The sequence below is a fragment of the Polypterus senegalus genome, chromosome 13, assembly GCF_016835505.1.
Source record: "Polypterus senegalus isolate Bchr_013 chromosome 13, ASM1683550v1, whole genome shotgun sequence".
In the NCBI taxonomy this organism is placed as follows: Eukaryota; Metazoa; Chordata; class Cladistia; order Polypteriformes; family Polypteridae; genus Polypterus; species Polypterus senegalus.
The window spans coordinates 26,700,223-26,722,041 of NC_053166.1; the positions used below are offsets into that span (position 1 = coordinate 26,700,223).

General features: G+C 42.0%; 1 protein-coding gene across 1 annotated transcript in view; it reads right to left on the reverse strand.

Annotated features, from left to right (window-relative positions):
- Positions 1-14,813: 14,813 nt before the first annotated feature.
- mgat4b (alpha-1,3-mannosyl-glycoprotein 4-beta-N-acetylglucosaminyltransferase B) overlaps positions 14,814-21,819 on the reverse strand; it is a 111,939-nt gene continuing 104,933 nt past the window's right edge. The window contains exons 11-15 of the mRNA XM_039775736.1: positions 21,554-21,747; positions 21,272-21,350; positions 19,279-19,366; positions 18,929-19,041; positions 14,814-17,247 (exon numbers count right to left, since the gene is read on the reverse strand). Coding sequence (XP_039631670.1) covers positions 17,224-17,247; positions 18,929-19,041; positions 19,279-19,366; positions 21,272-21,350; positions 21,554-21,747 — 498 coding nt within the window. The 3' untranslated portion in view covers positions 14,814-17,223. The remainder of the gene's footprint in view (positions 17,248-18,928; positions 19,042-19,278; positions 19,367-21,271; positions 21,351-21,553; positions 21,748-21,819) is intronic.

Consider the following 21,819-nt stretch of genomic DNA (forward strand, 5'->3'; position numbering starts at 1 on the left):
ATTTTTAAAGCACAAAGAACCAACTTCATAAGCAGAAAACCTTCCCAGAATGAAATGGTGCTTTGAAACTTTTAATTATTTATGCTCGTATATCACTTTGTTATTTATTTTCATGCTTTACAATGCATTTATTTGCATAACTTTATCCGTCATCCATTCATTTTTTATCCATTACTGGTATGAGAAACGGAGCTGATGCCGTACGTCAACAGCGAACGGTGAGAGTTTCACTCAGGCTCCTCTCACTTGTCACTCGCTGCGCTTTTTCCTCCGTTTCTAGAAAGCTTGCAAGAAAACCAATAGGAAGCGAAGGATTGAAACCACGCCTCAAAAAAAAACCCCTTTCCTTTAAGAGGCGTGGCCATCTAAATTTTTGATGACAGCAGTTTAAAATAGCGGTCTGATGAGAAATATATAATATGGAGGGAATTCGAAATGTGAATTTAGAAATAGTAGTAAATGACACACAAACACGAAACGTCCACGGACGTCTTATGCTGATCCGTGACGCGTTTTGGTCGATTATTAAACAACAGTAAAATTACATTTTGTTATACCTGTACAATGACAATAAAGTTGAATCATTATCATCATCAGCTGTGGCCTTAACATTGGAAAGAAATACTCTTTTGTTAGACTTATTTTAAGTAACATAGTATATCAGATTGTAGGCCAGCGCAGAATCAAAACCCAGGAGCGGGTAGGTAGCCATTCAGCTGAGATACTGGCACTTGATTTTAAACTTTTTCTTTTTTCGCCGTCAACTGGCCCAGTTCCTCAATTAATCAATGGACAAATATCGCTGGTTTACATTTATGTTCAATCAATCAATGCCATCTTGTTGTGTGTTTTAACACATCTGTATATATACCTGTACGTGTGCCAGTTCAGTATTTAGTATTAATATAATAGGTATTTGTATATCAACGGAGAATTTGTTCGCAGCGCTCTGCGCGCGCACTCAGTGAAGAGCTCTATAAAAAAAATAAGCTGTATCGTATTGTAACAATGCAGTTAATTAGGTAAAACATGAATCTTTCATTTTCCGTACTGTGCCAACTTTTTTTTTTTTTTCATTTTAGATTTGGGATTCCAAAGACCAGCAGGCAGCGGAAAAGAGGCAGAGCTAGTTGGTCATTCGGTAAGGTATTTTAAAACTGTTTTGTTTTCTTCATGCAGCTGACATACTGATTGCTTTTTTATTTCTTCTAATTTGTCGGTTGATAGATTTTTGCTTTAAAAATAATAATGATCCCCGTGACCCTGTGTTCGGATTCAGCGGGTTAGAAAATGGATGGATGGATGGATGGATGAATAATAATGATGACGATGCTTTAGATTGTTTTGTGTTAATTTCTGATATTTTTAGTGCCAGCGGTGTTATATTTTAACACTGGATAGTGAACTTGTCAGATTGTTCTAGGTCAGTGATGGCGAACCATTTAGAAACCAAGTGCCCAAACTGCAATCCAAAACCCACTTATTTATCGCAAAGTGCCAACATGGCAATTTAACCTGAATACCACCTAAAACTGAACACCAGCATAACCAAGGAGCTGGTGGTGGATTTTAAGAGGCCCAGGCCCCTCATGGACGCCGTGATCATCAGAGGTGAGTGTGTGCAGACCTATAAATACCTGGGAGTGCAGCTGGATGATAAATTGGACTGGACTGCCAATACTGATGCTCTGTCTGTCTATCTATCTACTGAGCCTTTAGTTTAGAAAAGCAACTCATACATTAACATCTTTTGTCTTAAAAGAAAAACATAATAACAGAGCTTTCAATGATACAAACAACTTTTTGTTGAAAGGTAAAAGTTTGCATTCGGTATGCTTTTGAACAATTAATGTGCTTTTTGCTGTTGTATGCATGCTGATAATTTGTCTAACCTTGGCTCATACTTTGCAAGTTTGAGAGCAACACATGCAACAACAACAACAACAACAACATTTATTTCTATAGCACATTTTCATACAAACAGTAGCTCAAAGTGCTCTACATATTAAAGAATAGAAAAATGAAAGACACAATTATAAAACAAAATAAATCAACATTAACATCGAATAAGAGTAAGGTTCAATGGCCAGGGGGGACAGAAAAAACAAAAAAACTACAGACGGCTGGAGAAAAAATAAAATCTGTAGGGATTCCAGACCATGAGACCGCCCAGTCCCCTCTGCAGCACTCAGGTCATCTGTTAGTCTGTTTCTGGTGTCAGATTTGATTTAATTCAAAGCTGAAAACAGCTGCGCACAAGCATAAGATGTTCCAAACAAAGTAAGGAAAGCAATCTCAAGTGCCTTCATTGATTTAAGATTATTTGGCAAAGAAATTCCACACTTTAAGGATTTTATTTTCATAACTAACTGTGCTGTCCTTTGTCATCCCTTCGATCCTCTCAAGTGTTTCACGCAGGTCTTCCCTATTAAGCTCCACCCCCAAAGCTTCCATTATATATTACGGGGTCGTGGATCAGGTGTGGCGATTAACAACTCCCGGCAATAATTACAGATGCGGACGACTCCTCACCTGTGCGCTTAAGCGAGGATTGCCCGCATCACAAAGCTCCCGGAAAACGCTCCGGCCACTCTACCATAACCCCCTTTAAGCCACGAGTGCGGCAATTATCTGTTAAAACTGGCCTTTTCAATTTTGAGCTGTGGACCCGCTATACCACATTCCCTCCAACCCCACTACGGGAATCACAGACTCAAAAGGCTGCAGTCCGTGCCGCACCCTCAAGCAGCATGTGTGCCGCCCGCCTTACCCCAGACAGGAGAGGGAGGAAGTGCTCCCATTGGGCTGCTGGGCAGAGGGGCGGTGATGTGAGAAAAGTCCTCCGGCGCGCGTGAAGAGGGGAAGCGGTGAGGGGAGCAGACCGGCCCCGCATTCCTCTGGCTTTATAGTAACGAACTGTGATCGGGCGACGGCGCGCGTGCCCACTGAGTGGGCTCTGAGTGCCCCCTTTGGCACGCGTGCCATAGGTTCGCCACCACTGTTCTAGGTGCATCGATAACACTTAGTTTATTTTCTTTTCTTTTTATTTGGAAGTCGGCCATTTTGGATCCAACTTTTGTTTTTTCAATAGGAAGAGGGTCATGTGACACATCAACCGTATTGGGAATTTCTCAAGAAAAACAATGGTGTGCTTGGTTTTAACGTAACTTTATTCTTTCATGAGTTATTTACAAGTTTCTCTTTGTTTACAGCCATTGACATGTCGCAGAGGTTAACACGTGAGGAGCGGATAGAAATTGTGTTGATGTCTGGTGAACGCAGTAACCGGGTCATTGCAGCAGATTTCAATGCAAGACACCCTACGAGACCACCCATCTCCCAAGCTACAGTTAGCAAACTGCTTGCTAAGTTTCGTGAAACTGGTTCAGTGTTGGATTTGCCAAAATGTGGACGCATGAAAACTGTCACCAATGAAGAAACCTCAGTGGCTGTCCTAGCTTCATTCTCGCATGTCACTGGAGAGTGGCATTAGTCGAACATCCCTTCGGCGGATATTAGCTACTCACAAATGGCACCCTTACAAACTCCAGCTACTGCAGCATCTCAACGAGGATGACCCAGATCGGCGCACTGAATTTGCAGAATGGGCAAAACAAAAATTGGAACAGGACCCTCAGTTTACCCAGAAGATTTTGTTCAGTGATGAGGCAAACTTTTATGTGAATGGTGAAGTTAACAAACAAAACCACCGCTATTGGTCTGACACTAACCCACATTGGATAGATCCCTCCAAGACTGTTGGAACAAAAAAATTGATGGTATGGTGTGGTATATGGGGTACAAAGATAGTGGGGCCATTCTTCATCAATGGAAACCTCAAGGCCACTGGATATGCGAAATTGCTACATGATGATGTGTTTCCCTCTTTATGCACTGAAGCTGGCACGTTCCCTGAGTTTTTCCAGCAAGATGGTGCACCACCACATTATGGGTGTCAGGTCCGAGCATTCCTAGATGAACAGTTTCCTGGAAAGTGGATTGGTCGTCGTGGGCCCTCAAAGTCTCCCGATCTGACCCCCTTAGACTTTTATCTTTGGGGTCATCTGAAGGCAATTGTCTATGCTGTGAAGATACGAGATGTGCAGCACCTGAAACTACGGATACTGGAAGCCTGTGCTAGCATTTCTCCTGCGGTGTTGCTATCAGTGTGTGAAGAGTGGGAGAAGAGGGTTGCATTGACAATCCAACACAATGGGCAGCACATTGAACACATTTTATAAGTGGTCAGAAACTTGTAAATAACTCATGAAAGAATAAAGTTACGTTAAAACCAAGCACACCATTGTTTTTCTTTTGAAATTCCCAGTAAGTTTGATGTGTCACATGACCCTCTTCCTATTGAAAAAACAAAAGTTGGATCCAAAATGGCCGACTTCCAAATGGCCAACATGGTCAGCACCCATCTTGAAAAGTTTTCCCCCTCACATATACTAATGTGCCACAAATAGGAAGTTAATATCACCAACCATTCCCATTTTATTAAGGTGTATCCATATAAATGGCCCACCCCGTAGTCTGCCCATTCTCCTCTGACCTCTGGCATCTACAGGGAATTTTTGCCCAGATAACTGCCGATCACTGGATATCTTCCATTTTTCAGACCATTCTCTGTAAACTCTGGAGATGATTGTGTGTGAAAATCCCAGTAGATCAGTAGTTTCTGAAATACTCAGAGCAGCCCATCTGGCACCAACAACCATGCCATGTTCAAAGTCATTTCAGTAACTTTCCTCCTCCATTCTGATGCTCGGTTTGAACTTCAGCAGGTCTGCATGCCGAAATTCATTGAGTTGGCACCTTGTGATTGGCTGATTAGATATTTGCGCTTACAAGCAGTTGAACAGGCGTACCTAATAAAGTGGCCGGTAAGTGTACATGAATAAGATATATATATAAATGAATAAAATATATATATTTTTTATATATATATACACACACACACACAGTGGTGTGAAAAAAGCATGATGTGGGCGGCAATGAGCTTTTGTGTGGTTAAATCTGTGACAAGGTGGGCGCAGAATTGACTTTAAAGTTAATTAAAGGAAAATGAATCCACCCAGAGCAAAGTCCTTGCAATTGGATGAAAGAACAAAGGGAACAGCAGAGGACAAAATACAATCATGTATTTCTGCTGGTTATAAACCGGTATCACGACGATTGCTATGCGGAGAACCTTACAACAAACTTTTAATCAAATTATTTACTAGTGACAACACCACATACAAGTGATGTCAATATTATATATATATATATATATATATATATATATACACATACTATTTGCCCCCTTCCTGATTTCTTATTCTTTTGCATGTTTGTCACACAAAATGTTTCTGATCATCAAACACATTTAACCATTAGTCAAATATAACACAAGTAAACACAAAATGCAGTTTTAAATGATGGTTTTATTATTTAGGGAGAAAAAAACCCAAACCTACATGGCCCTGTGTGAAAAGTAATTGCCCCTGAACCTAATAACTGGTTGGGCCACCCTTAGCAGCAATAACTGCAATCAAGCGTTTATGATAACTTGCAATGAGTCTTTTACAGCTCTGGAGGAATTTTGGCCCACTCATCTTTGCAGAATTGTTGTAATTCAGCTTTATTTAGTTTTCTAGCATGAACCGCCTTTTTAAGGTCATGTCATAGCATCTCAATTGGATTCAGGTCAGGACTTTGACTAGGCCACTCCAAAGTCTTCATTTTGTTTTTCTTCAGCCATTCAGAGGTGGATTTGCTGGTGTGTTTTGGGTCATTGTCCTGTTGCAGCACCAAGATCGCTTCAGCTTGAGTTGACGAACAGATGGCGGACATTCTCCTTCAGGATTTTTGGTAGACAGTAGAATTCATGGTTCCATCTATCACAGCAAGCCTTCCAGGTCCTGAAGCAGCAAAACAACCCCAGACCATCACACTACCACCACCATATTTTACTGTTGGTATGATGTTCTTTTCTGAAATGCTGTGTTCCTTTTACGCCAGATGTAACGGACATTTGCCTTCCAAAAGTTCAACTTTTCTCTCATCAGTCCACAAGGTATTTTCCCAAAAGTCTTGGCAATCATTGAGATGTTTCTTAGCAAAATTGAGACGAGCCCTAATGTTCTTTTGCTTAACAGTGGTTTGCATCTTGGAAATCTGCCATGCAGGCCGTTTTGCCCAGTCTCTTTCTTATGGTGGAGTCGTGAACACTGACCTTAATTGAGGCAAGTGGGACCTGCAGTTCTTTAGACGTTGTTCTGGGGTCTTTTGTGACCTCTCGGATGAGTCGTCTTTGCATTTTTAGGATAATTATGGTCGGCCGGCCACTCCTGGGAAGGTTCACCACTGTTCCATGTATTTGCCATTTGTGGATAATGGCTCTCACTGTGGTTCGCTGGAGTCCCAAAGCTTTAGAAATGGCTTTATAACCTTTACCAGACTGATAGATCTCAATTACTTCTGTTCTCATTTGTTCCTGAATTTCTTTGGATCTTGGCATGATGTCTAGCTTTTGAGGTGCTTTTGGTCTACTTCTCTGTGTCAGGCAGCTCCTATTTAAGTGATTTCTTGATTGAAACAGGTGTGGCAGTAATCAGGCCTGGGGGTGGCTACGGAAATTGAACTCAGGTGTGATACACCACAGTTAAGTGATTTTTTAACAAGGGGGCAATTACTTTTTCACACAGGGCCATGTAGGTTTGGATTTTTTCTCCCTAAATAATAAAACCATCATTTAAAACTGCATTTTGTGTTTACTTGTGTTATATTTGACTAATGGTTAAATGTGTTTGATGATCAGAAACATTTTGTGTGACAAACATGCAAAAGAATAAGAAATCAGGAAGGGGCAAATAGTTTTTCACACCACTGTATGTATATATATATATATATATATATATATATATATATATATATATATATATATATATATATATATATATATATATATATATAATATTGACATCACTTGTATGTGGTGTTGTCACTAGTAAATAATTTGATTAAAAGTTTGTTGTAAGGTTCTCTGCATAGCAATCGTCGTGATACCGGTTTATAACCAGCAGAAATACATGATTGTATTTTGTCCTCTGCTGTTCCCTTTGTTCTTTCATCCAATTGCAAGGACTTTGCTCTGGGAGGATACATTTTCCTTTAATTAACTTTAAAGTCAATTCTGCGCCCACCTTATCACAGATTTAACCACACAAAAGCTCATCACCGCCCCCAGTGCCGGTGACGTCACACGCTGATTCTACTGCACATGTGCGAGTGTCGAACGCTCTTCGAGAGAACAGTCTCCTTCAACAGAGATGACGAGAAAGAACGAACTGTAGGATCATTCATCTTAGCTGTTTACCGAAACTTTATTAATGATGTTAAAGCAACGTGTCATTTTGTGGTTCATGTTTAAATCGCTCTACTTTATTTCCAGTTGAGTCCTGACAACCACAAGTGAACGTTTTGTCTTCTAGAACCGGACATATTGGTTACTTTTATTTGGATCCAGGCTGGTCACGGTTTAGTTTTTTAACCTCCGTTTCCACAACATTCTGGTTTTCCAGGAACGTTGCAAAAAATGTGCACGTTAACCAGCATCTCTTAGTCGTTCCAGTATGAGTAAAGTTTGGATTTCTCTAGCAATGGCGCAACGCCTTTGCCATGGTTGATCCTTAGCATGCGCCCCGACAAGCTCCGTCTTCTCACGACCCTGACTTTGATTAAGCAGGCTCTTAAAAAATGATGGATGGGTAAGATGAAAAAAAAAGGAAACTTACAAGCCAGCTTAATACGGATTGTCTAAATGGAGACAGACAAATATTTCAGTCATTTTATTATAAGAAAGCGACATAATAATGAAAATACAGCCTGAACTTCAGAGTACTTTCTTTTATAGTCGGGTGAAAAAAGCAAGAACACATGTAATTATTATTTTTTAACTGATGTGGACATAAAGGTCTAATTTTTTAAAAGTTTTAAGTTAGTCAGTTTATGATGGCTTTATTTTGCTGGGTCATGGAAGCAATAGGTGAAATCCACATGTAATATATTGTCTTCCCATGGGCTCACCACCTATGGGAAGGGCCAAGAAGGTCGGGTGCAATGCGAGTTGGGTAGTGGCCGAAGGCGTTGACCTTGGCGGTCCGATCCTCGGCTACAGAAGCTGGCTCTTGGAACGTGGAATGTCACCCCTCTGAAGGGGAAGGAGCCTGAGCTAGTGTGCGAGGTCGAGAGGTTCTGGCTAGATATAGTCGGGCTCACCTCGACACACAGCATGGACTCTGGAACCAATCTCCTTGATAGGGGCTGGACTCTCTACCATTATTGCCCCCCGACTTGGAGCCTGTTCGTTGGGGTTTACCCCGGTGGGCAAGAAGGTAGCCTCCCTCCGCCTTTGAGTGGGGGGACGGGTCCTAACTGTTGTTTATGCGTATGTGCTGAACAGCAGTTTGGAGTATCCACCCTTTTTGGAGTCTCTGGAGGGGTTGCTAGAGGGCATACCTTCTGAGGATTCCCTCGTTTTGCTGGGAGACTTCAATGCTCACGTGGGCAATGACAGTGAGACCTGGAAGGGCGTGATTGGGAGGAATGGCCCCCCAATCTGAACCTGAGCGGTGTTTTGTTATTGGACTTCTGTGCTCGTCACGGATTGTTCATAACGAACACCATGTTCAAGCATGGGGTGTTCATATGTGCACTTGGCACCAGGACACCCTAGGCCTCAGTTCGATGATCGACTTTGTGGTCATGTCATCAGACTTGCGGCCACATGTCTTGGACGCTCGGGTGAAGAGAGGGGCGGAGCTGTCAACTGATCATCACCTGGTGGCGAGTAGGCTTCGATGGTGGGGGAGGATGCCAGTCAGGCCTGGTAGGCCAAAACGTGTTGGTCTGCTCAGAACGTCTGGCAGAGTCCCCTGTCAGAAGTAGCTTCAACTCCCACCTCTGGCAGAATTTTGACCATGTCCTGAGGGAGGTGGGGGACATTGAGTCTGAATGGGCCATGTTCCATAAACCACCGGCGGTGAGGGATGCCGTTAAGATGGAGTCCTACAGGGCCCTTTTGTCCTGTGGGACTCTGGAGCCAGCTAATAGGTTCTGGCAGGCCAAGCGGAATCCAGTTTCGGTGGTTGCCGAGGCAAAAACTTGGGCATGGGAGGAGTTTGGAGAGGCCATGGAGAATGACTATCGGACGGCTTCGAGGAGATTCTGGTCCACCGTCCGGCGGCTCAGGAGGGGGAAGCAGTGCAGTGTCAACACTGTATATGGTGGGGATGGTGCGCTGCTATACTTCGAAGACCTCCTCAATCCCACTAACATGCCTTCCAATGAGTTAGCAGAGCCTGGGGACTCGGAGATGGGCTCCCCCATCTCTGGGACTGAGGTCACCGAGGTGGTCAAAAAAACTCCTTAGTGGCATGGCCCTGGGGGTGGAGGAGATACGCCCTGAGTTCCTCAAAGCTCTGGATGTTGTAGGACTGTCTTGGTTGACACGTCTCTGCAACATCGCATGGACATTGGGGACAGTGACTCTGGATTGGCAGACTGGGGTGGTGGTCCCCCTCTTTAAGAAGGGGGACTGGAGGGTGTGTTCCAACTACAGAGGGATCACACTCCTAAGCCTCCCTAGAAAAGTCTATTCAGGGATCCTGGAGAGAAGGGTCCATCGGATAGTCGAACCTCGGATTCAGGAGGAACTATGTGGTTTTCGTCCTATAGTCGTGGAACAGTGGACCAGCTCTACACCCTTTGCAGAACCCTGGAGGGTGCATGGGAGTTTGCCCAACCAGTCTACATGTGTTTTGTGGACTTGGAAAAGGTGTTCGACTGTGTCCCTCGGGTAATCCTGTGCAGGGTGCTCTGGGAGTATGGGGTACCGGACCCCTGGTAAGGGCTGTTCAGTCTTTGTACAACCAGTGTCAGAGCTTGGTCCGCATTTCTGGCAGTAAGTTGAACCCATTTCCAGTGAGAGTTGGACTCTGCCAGGGCTGCCCTTTCTCACCGATTCTGTTCATAACTTTTATGGACAGAATTTCTAGGCGCAGCCAGATTGTGTTGAAGGGGTCCGGTTTGGTGGACTCAGGATTGGGTCACTGCTTTTTGCAGATGATGTTGTCCTGTTTGCTTCATCAGGCGCAGCTGAGTGTGAAGCGGCTGGGATGAGAATGAGCACCTCCAAATCCGAGACCATGGTCCTCAGCCGGAAAAGGATGGAGTGCCCTCTCAGGGTTGGGGGAGAGATCCTGCCCCAAGTGGAGGAGTTCATGAGTGAGGGAAGAATGGACCGTGAGATCGACAGGCGGATCGGTGTGGCACCTGCAGTGATGTGGGCTCTGCATCGGTCTGTCGTGGTGAAAAAAGAGCTGAGCTGTAAGGAAAAGCTCTCAATTTACCAATCTACTGTATGTTCTTACCCTCACCTATGGTCATGAGTATGGGTAGTGACCGAAAGAACGAGATCGCGAATACAAGCGGCTGAAATGAGTTTCCTCTGCAGGGTGTCTGGGCTTTCCCTTAAAGATAGGGTGAGAAGCTCAGTCATCCGGGAGGGGCTCAGAGTAGAGCCGCTGCATCAAGAGGAGTCAGATGAGGTGGCTCGGGCATCTGATCAGGATGCCTCTTGGACACCTCCCTGGTGAGGTGTTCCGGGCACGTCCAACCAGGAGGAGGCCCCGGGAAAGACCCAGGACACGCTGGAGGGACTATGTCTCCCGGCTGGCCTGGGAACACCTTGGGATTCTCCCTGAAGAGCTGGAAGAAGTGGCCGGGGAGAGGGAAATCTGGGCAAGCTGCTGCCCCCACAACCCGATCTCGGATAAGCGGAAGAGGATGGATGAATGATATATTGTAAACAGTCTTGTGAAAAAGTAAATACACCCCATGATTTTTTTTCTTTTAATATATGTGGATATTAGATTTGATCTTCATTTAAACAGTATATAATGGACATCACGTCACATTTATATTTTGTAGTCCATTATATAATTTAAATAAACATAAATGCAAATTTCACATGTAGAAAAAGCCACCCCTACGTTTATCATTACTTGAATCAGAACAACCAGATCAGGTACAGATGATTAGGACATCATAAGACAGCCTTCCTTGAATCTCAGCCATTTACTTTGATTTGCTCTTTGTTGTTGAAGTGTGTGTGTTATCTCCATGTCTAGATCAAAAGAGCTTGCTGAGGTCTTCATAAAGCAATTTCTACATATCCTAGTCTGGAAAGGGCTTTAAAATAACATCACCAAAAAATTCAAAACCAAACCTTCCACTTTCTATAAGATCATCTACAAGTGGAGAGGATTTCAAACAACTGCCAACTTATCCAGGCCAGGCCACCCCAGCAAGTTCAATCCTAGGGTAGAATGCAAGATACTGAAAGAAGTGTCCAAGTATCTCAAAATTTCATAATGGGACCTTCAGGCAGCTCTTGACACTGTTAATATCAAAGTGAATGAGGCTACCATTAGAAAGAGGCTGCACAAAGGAAATCTATATTGGAGGTGTGCCACCAGAAAACCTTTATATTCAGAAAGGAATTTGCTGCAGTTTACATTTGTACAGCAAAGCACTGTGACAAGACCTCCGGTAAAATACCAAGTATACATTTTATAAATGACTAAATACTGAATTAGTACACAAAGATATAGATCTGTTAAAACACACAAACCAAAGTAAAAACTGATTAAAATGAATGGAACCCAACACTATCCAGCCATGAGTTAATTTGAGAACTATGGGAGGAGAACAAAAACTCCAGTCCACATCATCAGTGGAGAAAATAAACCTCAGGGAGGTCCACAGTCATTTATAAATAACGGACCAAGTCAGACACAGTCAGAGTTCTGGAGACTGTGGCCAAATGGCCATCCACCCCTTCTGGACATTCAATAGTAGGGGCTGTGCTGGACTGTCCAATCTGACGACACAATCTTTCCAACTGATGATTCCAAGGCTCCCAGTATTTCAGATGACTTTTCCATGGGTAGGAGAACAGCAGGCCTAAAGTTTGCCTATGGACACTTAGGCAAAGACCAAGACTTCTGGAACAATGTGCTTTGGCCAGATAAGGCAAAGTTAAAGTTATGTGGCCACAGTACCAGAAGACATTAAAGACAACATTTGACATGAAGCATCTGATAGCTGCTGTAAAGTAGTGTGATAGTGGAAATGTTACAGTGTGGGGCTGCATTGCCGCATTAGGGTCCGAACAGCTCAACCTTTATTGAATCTACTATGAATTCCTCATTGTACCAGAGGGAGCTTGAAGATAACATGGGGCCACCTGTCAGGACACTGAAGCTCACACTGAAAGTGGACCTTGTAACATGGCAATGGTCCTAAACATACCTGTAAATCCACCAAGAAATGACTGAAAAGAAAGAAATGAAGGGTTCTGGAATGGCCAAGTCTAAACCTGAGGGGAACATACCAGCTATTAGAGCCAAGGGGGACACTTTTCTTTTCCAATCATTTAAATTATAAACCCAACAAATTTTTCTTTTGTTATTTTCCCAGTTACATTACCTTTACCTAAAGATACTGTTTAAATGAAGATCAAATCCTGATACAAGCAAATTATTAGGACCACAATACTAACACAGGGTAGGGAGGGCATTCTTTGCCTCTCAACACAACCTCAACTCTTAACGGCATGGATTCCACACAATGTTAGAAACATTTCCTTGAGATTCTGGTCCATGTTGACTTGACTGCATCACACAACTTCTGCAGATTTGTCAACTGCAAATCTCCTGTTCTGCCACAGCCAAAAGCTGTTTCTACGAGATGAGATCCGGTGATTGTGGAGGTCACTGAACTCACTGCCATGTTCAGGAAGATTTTACTTTGTGACATGGTGCATTATCATGCAGGACGTAACCATTAGAACATGGGTAAAACTGTGGCCAAGGAGGGGTGCACATGGGGTCAGTAACAATACTCAAACAGGCCGTGACATTCAAGCAATGATGGATTGGTATTAACGGGCTCAAAGTGTGCCAAGAAAACAATCCCCAGACCATTACACCACCATCACCACCTCCACCAGCCTGGACAGTTGACACAAGGCAGTTTGGGTGCATGGATCTGTCGCTTTGATGCCAAAGTTTGAACCTTCCATCTTTGTGCCTCAGCAGAAATTGAGGCACCAGACCAAGCTATGTTTTTCTAGTCTTGGTGACCCTGTGCCCCTTGCAGCTCAACTTGTTGTTCTTGGCTGACAGGATTGGCACCCAATGTGGTCCCCCATTCACCATGTTTGACATGTTGTGTATTCTAAGATGCTTTTCTGCTTGGAGTTAGCACAGCTTACCAGCTCAAACCAGTCTGGCCATTCCCCCTCTGACCTACTGTATTTCTTCAACAAGGCATTTCTGTCTGCCAATCTGCCACCCACTCACTGGATGTTTTTCACATCATTCTGGGTAAACTCAAGAGACTGTCATGCGTGAAAATCCCTGGAAATCAGGATTAGATTAGGGAATCACAGCCATACAAGGCAGTGCTCAGACTCACTGATCCAATAAATAACTTTATTCTACCAGTGTCCATCCTTCCCTTATCATTAGAAAAACCCATAAAAAACTTCCAGAGAGTACCCTTAGTCTATTTAATTAAATAGTTATCCATATTAAGTTACAGAAATACTCAAACCAGCCTGACACCAACAACCATGCTACGGTTGAAATCTCTGAGAGCACATTTTTTCACCACTGTGGTATCTGATGTAAAGCTCCTACTTGAGCATGGGAAATGTGCTACATAAATAAAACGTATTATTATTATTATCTGCTGGATTTTATGCATTGTGATGATGCCACATGATTAGCTGATAAGATAACTGCATGAGTAAGCACGTGTACATGTGTCCCTAACTATTTGTACATTGATGAATTACAGTAAAAAAAAAAAAAAAGACAGAAAGGACTTCTTGGAATATACAGGTGCCGGTCATAAAATTAGAATATCATGATAAAGTTAATTTATTTCAGTAATTCCATTCAAAAAGTGAAACTTGTATATTAGATTCATTCATTACACACAGACTGATGTATTTCAAATGTTTCTTTTAATTTTGATGATTATAACTGACAACTAACATAATCATGTACTTACTTTTTCACATGACTGTAGCACCCTCTCCTCTGAGCTGTGGAATAAAGCATATTCAGTGCTTGACTAGTAATTAGCACTGAGAGGTGCCCTCCAGGGCTCCTCAGTCACAGGAGCTATAGCTGGGTTACAGCACGTGAGTCGCTTACAACTGATACTCATGGATAACAGTCACCCAAAGCCACAGTAAGCGCAGTGACATAGAGACGTGAGCTGCCATTGGCTAGACTCACGCTGCTGCTGGCGGCTAAATGTGTGTGTGAGAATCGCCACAGACCTTCAATCCACACTACACAAAGTACCATTGTGTGCACATCAATTGCTCCCCTACTCTTTCTGCAGAGCTGGCCACACAAACCACTCCCTGCTGCCTGAGCTCCTCTGGATACACCCTGCATCACAATACTCTCTTTGCCCTGCAGGTAGCAGATTTAGCTGAATTGTTTAAAGAAACTGGAGACACAGGCAATGGCACACACTGCACATCAGTTAGGGATAACGTGTATTGTTGGGCCCTTTGTCCATCATATCGGTGACGTAACAGCTAACTCGAGTCCCCCCTCATCCACCATAAAACCAAGCCTCCTTATGTGCGATCAAGTTTTCCATGAAGAGCTCTCTTAAATGAATGAAGCAGCACCAACCACACTAGAGACAAACCCTAACTGAAAATGAAGATGGCACAATTCTGTAATTTCTGGTTTTATTACAATACACAAAGATAGCTTATCAGAAGGATACAAAATACAAGACACAACATAATCATCATTCGAATGATAACAGCTGTGCATTCCAGTGCATCTCAGATACAGATTATTTGATTGGGGGGTGGGTGGGTTCTAACAAAGTGGCCAGCATGTCAGCTACTGAGGGCGCAAGCAGCCACTGATGCTAGCCTTGAGTTTTCCATTTTTTCCCCCCCAAATCGTGCCTACCAAGGTCAAACAAATGTTCCATAAATAGCATCATCAGGACCTTAAATGCCCAAGGGTCATGTTGACATTTGCTTGTGAAGTTAAGGCCTCATGAATGTGACTTATGGACTTGAGCAGGAACTGTGCAGCCACCTAAGAGAGGACCCTCCTAATTTGAGAATATCGAGGAGATTAGTTTATCAATCCCATCCACCTCAACAACAAAAGAAGATAAAAACATGGAAGCACAGATAACAATGATGACATTTTTGATGTATCAAGTGCTCTACTTTCATTTCTTTGTTTTCCTTAAGTTCTACTACCCAAGGCACGGGGTGCCAGATCCGCACCGTTGGTTTCCACCCCTATTGATGGCAAGCTCTCCGATGGTCTGAAAGCTCTTCATCAAGTCTCCTTAAAACCCAAATGCCAGATAGGGTTGCACAAAATGAAACGGACAATTGAAATTTACTCCGCACTACAATTCCTCCTTGATTGAGACAACTTTTACTGACCTTTTAGTTAGGACCTCTGGCTTTCTTGACCAGCCGCCACCTTACTTTTTACACGTGTACCTCTGTACACCAACAGTAATGGACAGCACCACATTTTCTCTCTTTTTGACTTTGCATTTCTCAGAATAGAACTCAGACCTTATATTTTGCTACCCATTTTCATCCTTTAAAAAAATAATGGAAGGGTAATCAAAAGGCTGGTCTACAGGACCACCATACATTTTTTTTTTTTAACGGGATGGAGAAATTGACCAAAAAAAAAGCAAAAAAAAACTTAAAACCGAGTACAACAGGACAGTTGACGGAAAGAAGAAAGTAAAGCAATCATTGGGCTGCACAACACTACTAACATCGTCTGAGGTGCCAGACTAGGCGCTATATCAAATAAAGATGGCTGCTGTAGTCTCTGCTCATTCCCATCTCAAACACAACACTTCCAGACATTTTGTTACACGTTCTCACTTGCATCTTGGACTTAAATGGAATGAAAGAACTTACTCACTAACCTCCTTTTCATGTTATTTTGATTGAGATTTCATTACACGTGGTGCTGATATTCTAGAACAATCACTCCTGTTGCAGGAATCGGACCGCATGCAGTCACCCCCCCAACCCGCCTGACCTAATGAACAGTAATTTTGACTGACAACTGTTGCTTTTCACATTCATCTTGTGCCACAGCAGATCCCTCAGCAGTACACCCCAGAATCTCTGCCACAGTACGTTGATACGTTTCAATGTTTCCAAGATAGCATGTTTCTTTTTGACATGTTGCTTGCTCGAGGAGATGGTCAGCGTTGGGTTTGTCCATTACTAGAGAGGTAATCTCAACTCATCTTTCAGCTATTAATTTAATTGATTTGATTCTTTTAGTTCCATTTGTGGTCTTCATACCCTGGTACCTAGGACGAGGAGCATGACCTGGGGGGTGTAGGCAATTTCTTCTTTCATTGTACAGGTTATCATAATTTGTTCTTGTCGTAATGAACAGTTATTCACAACGAATGATAAGCAACATGCTCACTCCCTGGCAGCTGCATGAGTGACTTTATCATCATAATAGCAGCAGCACTCCAACCCCACAACACATTCATAATTAAGTCCGCTGTTAAAAACATCTCAGGTGCTTCTTCACCAACCTATAAATAAAATCACTTTAGGGCAGCATAGTTTTCATTTGGAGAAAAGCAAACAATTTGGCAAAGGGCGAGAAGAGAAATTTTGTTTAGCACAACAGATGATTTAGAATAACCTTCAGGGCAATAATCACCCTCCCACGTGATGTGCCATTTCTATGCTCGTGTGAAGCAGTACTATGTCTGCTCCTGTAAAGATGTTGCTGTATCTGCCATTGTAATGAGAACAGACACATGTGCATTGCTTGTGCACAATCAAAGAATTTATATCTTCTTATACACATAAGTAAAGTTGATAAGACAAGCTGGAGAAATTGCCTCCACTTTTTCGTATAGCTGTTGTTCACGGGTTATAAAGCTCCTCTTCGGGGGCTTTGCAGCTGTGCACGACATTGCTGCTGTTCCAGCATCCAGCCACAAGTGGCAGTAAAAGATGAAGATGCTTGAGCACTCTCAGTTGAGTACCTGCAAAGGCCTCCTGGAATGCCTCCTCTTCGTTTAGAGCACCGTGCAGATAGTTTTTCCTGGACAATCTCACTCAGACTTCTTTATAAATATCTGAAACACAAAGCATATATTATAAACACACACACACAAACAAATAAATAACACTTTATAAACATGTAGGCACACACACACTAGGGTTGACCAATGTGTAAGATCTTCTATTTCATCAATTATCCCCTTAAACATTGTTGGGTGATGAAGTTATTGTCCCTCTTTCAAACTCCCAATTTCCCAACATCACCCATTAAATGAGCAAACCTAGATTTCGGTCCTGAAATTCTTGTAATTTTCAATTTGGCCACTGGGTGTCATCATTGTTAAGAGCCACACACTGTGACAAGGTACAGAAATACTGTTTAATTTAGAAAATGCACAGATGGGCTAATGGGTGGCTAAGATGAAATCAACCTTGCCTGCTCGGCAATGCCTAAGCTTCAAAGAAAATGAACATTGTGAGCCAAATGATTTAATCAAAATTATTTGTGGACTAAGCAGTTAGGGTTTAGTTGTGGGGAAAGATTCACAAAACGATGAAGTTGCATTTGTGCATACACTGTGCTGCTACCACAAGCACCTACAGACTTGTCTCACAAGCCCTTAATTGCTGCCACTTCTGGATTAACAAACATTAGTAAATAAAAGCAGGGAAGTGTGAGATGAACACAGTGGAACCACAGGCAATTCGTGTTATTTATGTGAATGCATTAGGTTTGCTTTATGCATTCTTTCCAAAACATTTTTGTTGCTAAGACACATACATCAACCTTCAACTCCTCTAAAATATCACACCTAAACAGGAAATGGTTGGTTATAGGCTGAAGTCAAATTATTACAAAGAAAAGGGATGCCACTTAATCAATATAAAATTCTTTTTGGGGCGGTAATGGAGATATGTGAATCACAGCTTGCATGACCACTCAGAGTCACTTGCCTTAAGAAGTGTGATTTATGTCACCTGCAGAGCTGATCATACTTCCACTTCAGCACTGTCTCACTGATGATTTATTTATTCCAAAAAGACTGAATAAGGTGTTGCAGCCTGTATCAGTGGTAATATACCTTAACACCTGATGCAATATTATTTTTGACGAGTATGCATTTCAAAAATCTTTCTTCTCGGCAGGCTGAGAGGCTGCAGTCTTTCACAAATATAGAAAAATGTGGGCAGTGCATGCATGCAAAGATTTGTTAATGGTCATCAAACAATCTAAACAGAATTTTATCTTAGCAATCTTGATTCATGCATTCAGACAAACCACAGTAAAAGTTACGACTTCGCGACAGTTGTCAGGTTTGCAACATTTATAGCACATTCTCTGTCTCTCTCGTCTTTGCTTAATTTACTGCAAATGGCTTCTTCCTCAGGCCTTTATTATCAGTTAAAATTTAAAGCGTACGATGCAACATGCCCACCATGTTGAAATATACAAGCAGAGGAGGATGTCAAATTTTCTGTCTTGCATTTTGTGAGGCAAAATGTAATCAGATTGCATTTTTCTACTAAAGTAGTATTTAAAGTTTGTAGTGAAACATTTACAGCCGATTTGCATACAATCAGGATCCAAGTGCCTAGTGTAAATGGAGTATTAATCAAGTTTCATATTATCAGCAAAGAAACAATGGTGATACAAATAATCAATTAATAATTGCTGATTATCTCACCTGAGGGCACAAGCAACACACACAAGGCTGGGTACCCTCTATAGAAACATGCAAAGTAAGCATCTCTTACCTCACTAAGAATCACCCAGACTGGTGAATCCGTCAGGATTGACAGGCGTATAGCCTCCAGTGGTCCAAAAGATGGGTCCACTTCTCCCTCTGCAATGCCATTGGAAAAGGAGCCTGAAATCAGACACAACACACAAGCTGTTTTCTATAGGCAGGTGACACATTTTCTGCCTACATGTCCTCAAATTTAAAAAGGCACGCAGCCAACCAAGAGGAACACAGCATAAGGGCCAGTGATTCTAAATGTCTTGGTTGAGAAAGTAGTTTAATAGATTAACTTGTAAATATGTTTTGTGACCAAAGAATGATCTTCATACGCTGATTCAGCTCCTTTCAGCTCATATCACTCACCAATTCGAATGAAGCCATCTTCTGTGCGCTGGTACTTAGGTGTTTTCTCATTGCCCTCCTTTAACGCTTCCTTCTCTGACTGAATGTTCTGCCAGAAAAAAAATACTTAAGTCATGAAATGACACAGATGCAGAAGACCAGAATTCCTAGACAGAAAAAGCACACAGGCCCATCGCTAAGAAAGCTTTCAAGGATAGCATTGAGAACATGAAGGACATATTATAACAGCTGCCAAATGAAATGAATCTAAACTACTGGCCGATGCATGTCAGAAATTTGGGGACACCACCTTACTGGATGATCAAAATATACTTGAAAAATCCTAGTGCTACATGCACATACAGTGGATTCAGAAAATATTCAGACCTCTTTACTTTTAACACATTTTGTTATGTTGCTGCCTTGCGCTAAAATCATTTCACTACATTTCCCCCCTCATCAAGCAACACTCAACGCCCAAGAAAGACAAAGCTAAAACAAGATTTTACGAATTTTTGTAAATCTATTAAAAATGAAAAGCTGAAATATCACATTGACACAAATATTCAGACCCGTTCCTTCAGTACTTCATTGAAGCCACTTTGGCAGGGATTACGGCATCACAAACCTGGATTTGGGTATTTCCTGCCATTCTTCTCTGCACATCATCTAAAGTTGTGTCAGGTTGGATGGAGATGTTGGTGGACAAATATTTTCACATACCTCCAGAGATGTTTGATGAAGATTAAGTCTGGACTCTTGCCATGCCACTCAAGAACATTTCAAGAGTTGACCCTAAGCAACTCCTGTGTTGTCAACTGAATTCAACACAGGTAGATCACAGGTTAGAATAGGTTGCCCCGAGGTCAAATTTCAAGTGTCATAACAAAGGGCCTTATCATTGTGTCAATGCAATATTAGTTTTTATCTAACATACGAACATAAGAGAGTATGTAGATATTGTAAAGCTTTAAAGTTTACGTCGGAGACTTGTAGATCGTCTAATTTGTGTTGCTAGCAGGGAAAAGTAGTGAAGTGGCATAGCTGCAAGAATTAAAAGATTTGTTGTTTGATGAAAGTGAAATCCGCAAGCACTACAGGCACAATATACACATCTACAATAAACTTTTCGCGTTAGCATCATTCAATGCAGAAAACATTGATTTACACAATAATGGACCATATGCTATGAGAATCTGTGTTACCGCAACAATTACAGCTACGACAAGTTTAATTTAAAAAAAAAAAAAAAACACAATTTGGTCAGGTGTATATTTATGCTCATGGAGAAGCGAACAAGGAATCAAAATTCAATGCGATCTTGAAGAAAAGTTAATTCCAAATATTGTTTTTACTGAAGTTTTAAAATAAAAAGTGAACATAATGCATATGTAACAATTCCCATGAAAAAAAAACACTTCCAATTGTATCTGCACAGGACCAAACCCCGGGGTTGGTGAGTGAAGTGAGCAGGGGGCAGAGCACCATAGTTTTTCATACAAAAATGTAGAAAATGGCTGCAACAAAGAAAAATGTGAAAAAATGAAAGGTTCTGAATACGCTTGGAAGGTACTGTACTGTGTCCTCTTCTTGCCATGTGCACAACATATTTTACATGACTGTGACATAGCACAAATTATTTGATTCTCAAGATCAGCCATGTAGCTCCTTCATGATACAAGTTCATGTTCTGCATTTTTCTGTTACGGTTCACTAACTTCCTGCACCTTCTTTCTCTTTCACACTTGATGAGTACTGGTAAATTATGTTGTCTCTTATCTGTAGCCTTTCAGTGCAAACAATGCTTTTTCCTGTCACTGTTATCCCTGATGTCTCATGAAATTCAACGTTGTAAGCTGTTGGAAAACAGTTATATGAACAATAATAGTTGCTCAAATGGAATGTAAGACGTACTGTTTTAGAGAATGTGTGACCATAGAAACTTGGTGGATGAGCACCTAACTAGCTGTTGATTAGGGAATAATCAGAGCAGGCCCTTCAGAAAGGTACTCACATCAAATGGCAAGACTTCAATAGTGGTATTAAACAGCTTGTCACCGGGATGCTCAATGTTTCCACTGCGAAAGAAGTACCTACACAAAAAAGTATAAATGGCAGCTTATGTGACAAAAATAATAAATATGAAACAATATATACCTCCATTCTAAACAGAAAAATCAATAGCAGGCACACAAAGTACAACAGAGAACTTAGAAAAATGAATAAATAAATCAAAAGTGATTCATGGACACCATACAGTAATCTGGCAAATCCACACCAACAAAAATTGACAGACCTCTCAATGCGGACAGGCTGGAACAAGCGGATTCGAATGAAGTCTCCTGCCACTGGAGTGAAGGCCCAGAAGAAGTCCTCGCCAAGGTATGCTTTCTCCAGAGTGAAGTGTTGGTACGTCTTGAGGCTGGTGGTTACCTCTGCTGGTGGGTTTGCATGGCCCTTGTGCAACGTTTGCTTTCCAAAGTCTTTATCCTGCAGAGACATCAATGCACACATGAAAAGTTTACTAAGTGAGGCTACCATGCGCCTGTGGCATTTTTCATC